At 40.6% G+C, this 11354-nt stretch overlaps 1 protein-coding gene across 1 annotated transcript in view; it reads left to right on the forward strand.

Moving 5' to 3' along the window:
• The window catches only part of Themis (thymocyte selection associated), a 249161-nt gene that overhangs the window by 114547 nt on the left and 123260 nt on the right, over positions 1–11354 (forward strand). Inside the window, exon 4 of the mRNA XM_008854756.2 lies at positions 3111–4162. Within this exon, the coding sequence (XP_008852978.1) occupies positions 3111–4162 (1052 nt within the window). The remainder of the gene's footprint in view (positions 1–3110; positions 4163–11354) is intronic.

Consider the following 11354-nt stretch of genomic DNA (forward strand, 5'->3'; position numbering starts at 1 on the left):
GGTGTTGGACTGACCTGAGACCCTGGCTTGTGGCCGTGCCATACAGGATGCAAAGGCTGATGGGGTGGGAATAAGCCCCAAGATTTCCCAGGGAGTGGATTGAGTAGTTGGGTTGTACTGGATGCAAAGGATCAGGGAGAGGCAAGGTAAGCCTCAGAGCCCCAGAAAGAGGCTGTCAGCCCCAGAAAGAGGCTGGTAGGTGTTGCAGGATCAGGAAGCAGAGAGAGGTGGGTGTGGGGCCGGGTCTAGAGGCAGTGCTCCTGGGGCCCAAGGAAGGCACCAAGCCGGTGGGGGTGAACAGGGTCAGGATTCAGCAGTGGCTCCCCAGGTGTCTGGGGCCCCAAAACTAGGAATGGCACAGGGCCCAAGCTTGGAGTAGAGAACAGCAGGGGAGATGGAAGGGTGAGCGCGGCTGTCGGAGTGAAGGTGTGGAGGGCTGCAGGTTAGACTTACCCCCAGAGAGGCCTGAGGGCGGGAGAGCGGGCCAAGAGAGTTAGCCAGTGGTGCAGGTCCGGGAAGCAGGGAGAGGTGAGGGCAGGGCCAGGTCCCGTGGAAGCAGTGCTCCTGGGGCCCAAGGAGGGCACCAAGCTGGCCTGGTCGAAAAAGATCAGGAAGCAGCACCAGTTCCTCAGGTGTCTGGGGACCCAAGACCAGGAAGGGTGCGGGGCCCAAACCAGGAGCAGAGAACAGCGGAGGAGATGGAAGGGCGAATGAGGCCGGGGGGGTCAATGCGCGGAAGGCTCCGTGATGGACCCACCCCAAGAGGCCTGAGGATAGGGTAGAAGGCCAGGAGAGTTAGCGGGTGGTGCAGGTCCGGGGGAGCAGAGAGAGGTGAGGGCAGGGCCGGGTCTAGAGGCAGTGCTCCTGGGGTCCAAGGAAGGCACCAAGCCTGTGGGGGTGAACAGGGTCAGGAATCAGCAGTGGCTCCCCAGGTGTCTGGGGCCCCAAGACTAGGAATGGCACAGGGCCCAAGCTAGGAGTAGAGAACTGCGGCGGAGATGGAAGGGCGAATGAGGCCGGGGGAGTCAATCTTTTTTTATTTCTAAAGAAAATGAAGCAGCACTTTTTTATGCTGTGTCTTTACAAACTCTAGTATACAGAATAAATAATAACATGACAGAAATGACAGAGGATTTCAGAGCTGTGTAAGTGGGTAACATAAAATGTAATAGTGTAAGTGATGTTTTACAAGAAAAAATTGTTTTCTAAGTTTTTATATTTTTAATTTCCAAAAGCAAGAGAAAACTGTTGGGTGTTGTGGCAGCTTCATCTCAACAGCCAGCAGGCAGAGGCTGAAGATTGCTACACATTTGAAGTCAATCTGGGCTACATTATAAGTTCCAGGTCATCAGTTTTAGCTATAGAATGATGTCCTGTCAAACGAACAAACAGAAACAAACAAACAAACAAACAAACAAAAGAAAAGCTCATAAAATCCAAACCATCTACGCCAAAGTAAAACATCATGGAAAGAAACAGTGGCAGGCGGTGGATAGAGATATTAGGAAACAATATTGGTTTATAAAATGCTTATATAACATATGTTAGAAAATTGTCAAGAAAACACATATGCTATTATAATATCACTATTTTAAATTCTAGATCTTTTATAACAATATTATGATGGTGGTACCTGGAGAGCAGGTAGGTTATCTGACAATAATGTTCTGTGTGACTCAGTAATCTCAAAGAAAGACTTTTTAGAACATAGTGACTCATCTTTCTTCAGTGACACCATCATTCCAGCCAGGGCACCCATCCTATAGCACTTTCTTTCTACCCAGGTAAAATATAGTATGGGTGGAAGAAGAGATAACTTTGACTTTTAAAAAGTTTGAATCTTGATATCTATTTCATATTCCAGTCCTTTTTGTTTCGTTTTGTTTTGCTTTTGAGACAGAGTCTCCCTGTAGCTTCAGTTGGCCTAGAACCCAGTGTGTTGACCAGGCTAGCCTCAATTTCACAGAAGTGCCTCTGGGTGCCCCATATGTCAATCTTAAGTGTCTTATGTTTGTGATTTTGCAATGTTGTTTTACTCTACAGGGTGGGATTTTGTATGAGGAAAATATGTTTTGGGTCTCATACATGGGAGTTTTGTCTGAAGTATCAAAATTTTCTTCTATAGCAATTTTTTATATAAAGTCTGGATCTTAAAAACATGATTTAAGGAGCTGGAGAGATGGCTCAATGGTTAAGAGCACTGCTTGTTCTTGCAAAGGACCCAGTTTTGACTCCCAGCGCCCACAGGGTGGCTTATAACTGTCCTCAACTCCAGTTCGAGGGCATTGTATGACATGGTGCACTCACATATAGGCAGGCGATGTACTCATACACATAGAACAAAAGTAATAAATAAAATTTTTTAAAAACATGATTTAAAATGAAATGATACAATTTTCACACACATATTTATAGGTATATTCTTACATATTCATGTATATGTCATAAAACTATATGTACAAACACAAGAATGAGCAATATTGGGATTAGGATAGTGATTATCCTTTGTAGTAGTGAGGAAGATATGATTTTTGGTAAGATTCCTAGGTTTCCGAGGGATTAGTTAATGTCTACTTTGATTTTTCTCCATAGATTTTATTTCATAAAGCAAGTAGCTGAGAACAAAACAAATAAAATTCATATCACTAAAAAAGCTGTAGAACTAAAGCCAAAAGTTTTTTTTAACTTTAAAAAAATTTCATACATGCATATAAGGTGTTTGGATCAAATCCACACTCACTCCCTCCCCTCCAACTCCTCCCATATCTCCCCATCACTGTTTCCTGACAACTTCATGTACTCTCTTATCTAATCCCTAGACGATTCTAGGGTTACCTCTTCAGAGGGGAGAATGTTAGAGTAGCAAAAAGACCCATAAAAAATGTCTACTTCTTAAACTGAGCATGTTGGTTTATGTATGATTTCTTTCATCATAAAACTAAAAAAAAACCAAGGAATCACATTTATGGAAAACTATATTATAATTATGTGAGTTCTTCTTCTTTTTTTTTTTCCCACTAAGTGAAATTTAGCTATGGCGCCAGGAGACTATCTCACAAAATGCATTTTGAACAAAATGTCAGTTGTTTTCTTCTTTTTTATTTTTTCAGTTCAAAAGGACATAGTCCGCATTCTCCCCAGTTTAGATGTTGAAGTCAAAGATATCACTGACTCTCACGATGCTAACTGGTTTCTTCAGCTGTTATCTACGGAAGATCTCCTTGAAATGACCAGTAAAGAGTTTCCCATAGTGGCTGAAGTCATAGAAGTACCTCAAGGGAACCAACTGCCCAGAAATATTTTACAGCCTGGAAAAAACATTGTGATCCACAAAAAGTACCAGGCTTCAAGGATTTTAGCTTCAGAAATGCGAAGCAATTTCCCTAAAAGACACTTCTTGATCCCTACTAGCTACAAAGGCAAGTTCAAACGGAGACCACGTGAGTTCCCAACTGCATATGACCTGCAGATCGTTAAGAGTGAGAAGGAACCCCTTCATGTGGTGGCCACCAAAGCCTTTCATCCACTTCAGCAGGAGCTGTCCTCTGTGTCTGTCGGGGACCAGTTTCTAGTGCATCACTCAGAGGCCACTGAAGTCCTCTGTGAAGGAGTGAAGAAAGTGGTGAACGTTCTGGCCTGTGAAAAAATCCTCAAAACGTCCTATGAGGCAGCACGGCTGCCTCTGTACATGGAAGGAGGTTTTGTAGAGGTGATTCATGATAAGAAACAGTACCAGATTTCTGAGCTCTGTACACAGTTCCGCTGGCCCTTCAATGTGAAGGTGTCTGTGAGAGATCTTTCCATTGCTGATGATGTTTTGGCAGCTACCCCAGGACTACAGTTGGAGGAGGATATCACAGACTCTTACCTACTCATCAGTGACTTTGCCAACCCCAGGGAATGTTGGGAAATTCCCGTAGGCCGCTTGAATATGACAGTTCAGTTAGTTAGTAGTAGTTTGTCTAGGGATACCGAGCCATTTCAAGTTAGGACTCTGGTAGAGGAGATTACAGAAGAACAATATTATATGATGAGAAGATATGAAAGTTCTCTGTCACACCCCCCACCTCGTCCTCCCAAGCATCCCTCAGCGGAGCAAACAAAGTTAACCCTGCTCACGTTAGCAGAAGAAAGAACCGTGAATCTGCCCAAGTCTCCTAAGGTAAGACTATGCTTTCACAGATTTTCCTCTAGAGTGTTCTTCTTGAGAAAGTAAGTTTCAAGTTGTTTCTGAGTTTGCTTTTTGCTCCCTTCCATGTTTGAAACAAGCCTGTGTGAAGCACAGTAGATGAATGAACATCAATACGCAGAAGCTGTTGCAGCATTTTGTACGTTGATGTCTCACCAGTAGAACTGACACGAGTTCCATATTGAGTTAGAAATAGCAGGGATGGCATTTGAATATGACTGCCCAGATTGCCATTCCAACTTTTTTTGACAATTAAAAATGTTCAGTAAGGTGTCTCAGAAGCAAATCTCTTTTCTTCTGGAAATGCGGTTCAGTTTTCCTAGGTAGAATTGTCTTAATTCTTCATCCAGGAAATGAGCATAGAATAAACTCCCTTCTTCTAGGGGGGGCGGTACTGGTAGCATGCATCTCTAACACATGTCTTCATTTTGCTTTATGTGCAGAAAGATGTAAAAATATCTTGGCAGAACTTTGTGTGAGAATGTGAGCATCTGCCCACATTATGCCTGTCTTAGAATTGTAATCTTTAACAGTTCTATTGAAAAACAAAATCAATAAAACTGCAGGCACTATGAGATCTTTATAGAATTAACCACTCCACAACCACTCAAGATTTTGGATGATAGTTCAGCCTCATTTCTACTTGATGTCTTTGTCTCTTGAAAACTGCCTGCTGGCGACCTGGAATGTGTTTGCCCTTATGCGGGGGTTGTTTATGAGGCTAAGGTTCTATGGTGTATGGAAGGAAGGAGTTCAGTCCTAGCAGATGTTCTGCTAGCAGCTTTGGAAAACAAAGCAATTAGTAAAACAAAGAGAGACTTCTTGTTAATTTTCCATACTCAGGAAAGATAGTAGCCTTGAGCTTCCAGGCTTATATATAGATATGGAAATGCTTCTAACTATACATCTCAAAGATTACATGCTGTATGTATGCTGAAAAAAATCCTTAAAGATCATCAGAATCATTTTTTTTTAAAAAAAAGATAAAACCTGGAAAAATTTCCTACCCAGTAAAGCAATAAAAAAAGTCAAAACAAAGCAGTTGTAAAATAACGTTGATTAGCAGGTTATTACTAACATGGAGTCTTTGATTTTTGTACTTTACTTTTTTTTATTACTGAGTTGAATGACATTGTTGCTAACGTTCAGAGCCTGGGTCTAGTATTTCCAGGTCCTTGAGTCTACAGAATGTGGCTCCTTGGATAGGACTCCTATATTAAAATCTACCCACTCAGGGATCAGGGACCATTGGGGAAGAAAGCGTGGAACGATTTTAAGAGCCAGGGAGGAAGTGCATGACCATATGGAAATAAAGTCCTACAGACTCCTGAGACCCTTCTCATATGAGCAATGGTATCAGCATGCACAAGACCCAGGCAAACTCAAGCAGACAAAAACCCAGCACAGAACTGTGGAAATGAACAGCAGGCCCCAACCTTAGATGAAAAATTATTGGCAGCTGATTACTGTTCTATGGTTAAAGGGAGGGACTCTAGATAGGCTGACTAGATCTCAGTGGATAAACTTGCACTGAGGGACATCTGGGGACACTAACTTGACATGATAGGCCTTAGCACAAATGACAGATTGTATGAATTCCAGTGGGGGGGCTATGGGTGGGTGCCAGTGGGGAAGGGGTATAAAGTTAAGACGCTTTGTATGAAATACACAAAAATTCAATAAAATATTAAAAAATTTAAAAAAGGTATAAAACAAAGACACACAGGTTTGCAAAAGTAGCTAGGAAACTATTCAAAGCAAAGTGATAGAACTAGTCAGAATATACTGTCAGGAGTGACCCCGGTTATTGCCTGGGGCTTTCATTTAGGGGGTCCAAAAGATACGGATACTAGGGCATAGTTCGGATGGTTCTCCGTTTTGATTGATAGGCTTAGCTAACTATTTTGATTGATGGGTTTTTTTCTAACTCTGCATAGTTCTTCCCATCACATATCTGATTTTAATCATATCCATGCCCAATCATATATAGGTATAAGATGGTAAATAAGGATTCACCTTGAAAGTTCACTTGAGGACATAGTTTGCCTTTTTGCTCATGCATCCAGAACTAGTTCAGGCTGAATTAGCTTTCATACTCTCATACTGGGTTTAATTGGAGTACAGGTAAATGGAATCTGTATGATGGCCTTTAAGGGAAAGAGAAAGTTATACCATTGTTCAGAATGGAATGTGTATGCAGCTCAGTGCAGGTTGGGGTCCTAGGTTGGTAACAAACTGCTAGGCGCTTTGTTCAGAGAGGGTTGTGTGTGCATAGTATATATGGGTTAAGGGTCTCAGGCTGCCAAGTCCTTATTAGAAGGAGTGTGTGTAATGCCCAAACCAAGCAGAGTTCCAGATGACCAAACTAATCCCTACACTTCCCTGACTCAAAGTGGGAAATAGAATGGTTTCTCCTGTTTACTGGTGGGTAGAATAATGATATCACCTCCCCCCAAAGATGTATACACTTAATTCTCAGAACCCATGGGGATATTACACTTTAAGACAAAAGAGACTATTCACATTTGCTTAAAATCTAAGGCCTTGAAATGAGATTACCCAGAATTATCCAGATAAGTCCAATTTAGTCACAAAAGTCCCTGGAAAGAACCTTTCCCAGTTGAGATCAGGGTTAAAGGTAAATATGATTACAGAAGAATGTGCAGAATGACAATACTGTTGCCTTCAAAGATCAAGAAAGGGAGGCAGGAACAACATAGTGCTCCTCAGAAGCTAGAAAGCACAGACAGACAAGGTCTTCCCTAGACGTTCCAGAAAGAACTGCAGGTGGCCGGCCATACCTATAAATCCAGGAGACCAGGGTTAGACTTCTGACTTGCTGAACTGTAAGATAACAAAATTATGGTGTTTAAACCAATAACATTATGGTAACATTACAGCAATAATAAAAAGATGAAATAGGATAAAAAGTTGAATAAGGATTAATATAAGCCTTAAATAGCTAAGACTATAGAGCAATTAGAACTTATTTTGTTTGGAAAGTGATTTGTTTGTTTGAGACACAATCTTTCTGGGTAACCAGGCTGACCTCAATTTCAAGATCTTGTGCGACCTCCTGAGTAGCTTACAGTTTTGTACCACTGGATACCCAGCTTTCTACCCTTCCTTCCTCCCTCCCTTCCTCCCTCCCTTCCTCCCTCCCTCCCTCCCTCCCTCCCTCCCTTCATTTCTGTTCCCTTTTCTATTTTCTTTTCAATATTTTAAATGAATTTATCAGTTCAAGTGCCTACAGAGAGCCTAAAGGTACAGCTACGCTTTAATCAGATGGAACTGGGATCTTCAAAGTAACCAGAATATTTGCTTTTCTTTCTCTATTGCTTTTATTGTCTCCAGCTACTTTTGTTCACAGATGAGAAGAATTCTGAGAGTTCATATTTCACAAATCTCACAGTTTCATGCCTGGAAAAGAATGCTATTTCATTATCTAGTTGAGTTTAGAAAACTGCAAGATCTAGCTGAGCGGGGTGCCACACACCTTTAATCCCAGCACTGGTAGGCAGAGGCAGGCAGATCTCTGTGAGATTGAGGCCAGACGGTCTACATAGTGAGTTCCAGGTAGGCTGGGGCTAGGGAGACCCTGTTTAAAAAAAAGAAAGAAAGAAAACTGAAAGATGCGATCTTGGATCACAGTATCACACACCTTTGTCCTCAGTCAGCTTACTGATTGCCTCAATCAGAGACAAAGTTGATGAGTGTCTTAGTCTTAACACCACAGACAAGATAATTTATGGAAAACAAAAATGTATTAGTCTTAGAATTCTGGAGGCTGGAAACTCCAGGGTCTAGTTGCCAGTAAGTTTGATCTCCAGTTCCAAGTTTGAGTCATGTTGCTATGTCCTCCAAAGAGGAGGAACATCATTTTTTCACATAACGAATGGGGAAGAGGGGAAACTTATCCCCCAAGCCTTTTTAGCAGATGTATTAATTTTACTCGGGCCAGACCTTATGGCCTAAGAGCTTTCAATACATTCTTACTTCCAGATGCTGTTGCATTGGCATTAGGCTGCTATCATAAATTTTGGAGGAAATAGAAACATTCAAACCATGTTAATAAGAAAGAAAATGAAGTCTGGATGTCTCAAAAAACTAAGGCAAAAAGATCAGGAGATATAAAATAATAGATATCCACTACCACCCAAAGAGAAGAGATTAAAAACCCTAAACCAAGAAAACTCATAGAGAAATGATTAAATTTGTGATTTAACTGTTTTATTAGGTGAAAAACATCCAGCAATGTTATATCTCAGGTATTAAATGACTAAATTACTGTATGCAAGATTCCAGGTCTACTTAATTTGTTTATTCTCTGTCTAGATTCCACTTGAATTCATGGTGCTAAGATCTGAGTCCCATTCTGAAGAATGATTGCCTGGAGTTTGTAAAGATATTAAGAAGTTCTAAAAACCATTTTTATCTGAGGAATGAGAATTGAATAACAGCCTAAATTTGAAAAACTTGATACTAGGTAATATTAGTGATAGCATACATTTAAAGAACTGGTGTTGAGCCCGGAGAGATGGCACATCTGCAATGTCAGCTCTTGAGAGGCAGAGATAAGAGGATTGGGAATATAGACCAGGTACACAGGGAGATTATTTCAAAAAACAAAATAAAATATGCAAAACAAAACAAAAAGAAAGAATTGCTCTGTGACAAAGACTATAAATATATTTCTTTATAATATCTTCAACACTGGTTAAGTGGAAGAACATGTTTGGTATAACATGTTATAACAGATTATATATGCCTTTTTACATGCACAGAAAGGAGTGCTCTATGCTTCATTGTGTGGGTTTACTTTTGCTTTCTTAATGGATCATTAACTTTACTAGATCATTTCCTACATTGCTAAGTAACAGGACAGATATATAGGCAGGCTAATCATAAAGATATAAAACATACGTATTAACAAAGTTCATTTGTGGCAGATACTGATCTTCAGTTTAGGAACACTGTGTTCAACTAAGGAGTATGGAATTTAAGAATCTTTGAAGGAAGATTATAAGAATGAGTTGCAATGAAAGAATTCTTTTCCACAGGAAGATTTACCAACAATTTCTAGCTTTAGCAATACCTAGTAAGGACAATAAAGATGGCAGTAGAAACTTGAGAACTGTAATTCAGGTTAGAGGGCACGGGAAATCAAAGAAATGACAACCTACTTTAAGGTCAGTGTGGTTTCATGTGATAACAATGTATGGAGTTCAAACACAGGTGGCAAGATGTACCAAGGGATCCCCCTTTATACTGATGACATAATGTGCAAGTATTATATTTAAACTCTATGCTTTTGGAGTTTTAATTAGACAGAACAATATTAGAAAGTGGCTGTAGAAACAAAACTGTGTCCCCAATTGTGTTCTGAATACGAATGGTGCAGGGTGGACTCTCCTCAGAAGTTATAGTTTCTGTGTCAGAACTAGTTTCAGATAGTCTGGAAGAACATACACCCACTGGAGTTTTGCCTGTCATGGATATATATGGCTATGGCTTTTGGGTACCACACAGGAGAAATGTACCTTCTGTGTTCTGATGAAAGGGCCCATAACCAGATAGAAAAAACAAACCTTTGGTTGAAAGATGAGATATTCCACGTCTTCAGAGACTGCAGCTGGGCCCAGAAATCTTGCATTTTGCAAACCCTGTTTGGCCATTTAATGCCCAGCAGTCTACTTTGTTCCTGGAATATCTAGATTTCTGCAGACAAGAACACCCACAGGAGACATTAAGGCAAAGAGCAAGGGAGGATGTGATGGCAAGGTTCTGTGCAATGAGCAGAAAGAACTGCTGCCCCAGAATGAGAGCAAGGACTGAAAAAGGCAGAAGGAAAGCCAGGGTTCTGCACAGTGCAGAGAGAATGCCTGCCCAGAGCCACTGCTGCTGAACTGTCGCTTCTGATCTCCGTTCTGACTGTGAGAGTGGCTGGAATTTGTTAAAGAAACCCACGCTCCAGGACTACACCTGATCTTTAGGGAACAGAGACAAGTACCTTATCCACTCGGTTGTTATTGATAGGATTTGGTCCCAAACGTTGTGATTTTTTATTTTTTTTATTTTTATTTCCCCGGATGTGGGATGTGCTAAGTGTTAGGAGCTTCTGGAGACTGATAATGCTTCATTCTTCGTGGCTCTTCTTCATCTAATAAAGGCTGTAAATCTTTTCTCACTAAATAGAGATTATCGGGGATGAAGAGATGGCTAAGTGGTTAAGAGCACTGATTGCTCTTTCAGAGGACCCTGGGTTTGGGTTTGATTCCTAGGACCACATGGCGGGTAACAACAATCTGTAACTCCAGTTCCAGGGGAATTTGACGCCCTCTTCTGACCTATGCAGGCATTGCATGACACGGGTGTACATGTAGGCAAAACACTCATACACATAAAATAAAAATAATAAAATATTTTAAATAGAGATTTTTATTATAGCAGTTTTCAAAGACCATAAGCAATGAAGGTGGAATACAGACACCCTTAAAGATTGTGTATATGTGCTTGAAAATTAAAAAAACAAAGGGCACTTAATGAGTGTCTCTTAGAAAAATATGTCAAATTTTCGATCCCAAGATATGAGCTTAGCATATTTTAAATAAAATATTTGCTCATTATTCTTAGGGCATGACACATCGATTTATAAATCAAGGTTTCCAGTTCACTTGAGTTTGTCTACTGAACCCCATTGTGGGTTATCCCCATTGACCCTTAGCCCCATTGCAGTGTAAACAGCCAAGCATAGTAGAAACCAGTGCAAAAGATGGGAGAGGAAGGCTGAGCAGGAACAAAGGAGGTGTTAGGTTGGAAACTGGCCAAACCTGAGTCACAACTGAAACCTGTCAGCGAGAGATCTGTGTCCTAGGGACTGTCAAAGTACCTGTTAACGTTCTGTTGGGGCTTCTAGAACTGAGAGAAGAGTACCAACTTTGAAAAATTTGCTCTAGGGATACCATATATTATATTATTATTCTAGTTAGGTAACTGAGGGCTGGTGTAAGTGTGCTTCAGATGAGAAAGAGTTGGTTAAATTTATTAAGACATTCTGAAACACTGCCTGATTGTGAAAGACTTTTAACAAATGATGAACATCCCATCAAACTAATAAGAAAAAAATTTATTTAGAAAATTTATGCATTAAAAATAGTTTTATGGG

The sequence above is a fragment of the Nannospalax galili genome, unplaced genomic scaffold (assembly GCF_000622305.1).
Source record: "Nannospalax galili isolate Female #2095 unplaced genomic scaffold, S.galili_v1.0 scaffold327, whole genome shotgun sequence".
NCBI lineage: Eukaryota > Metazoa > Chordata > Mammalia > Rodentia > Spalacidae > Nannospalax > Nannospalax galili.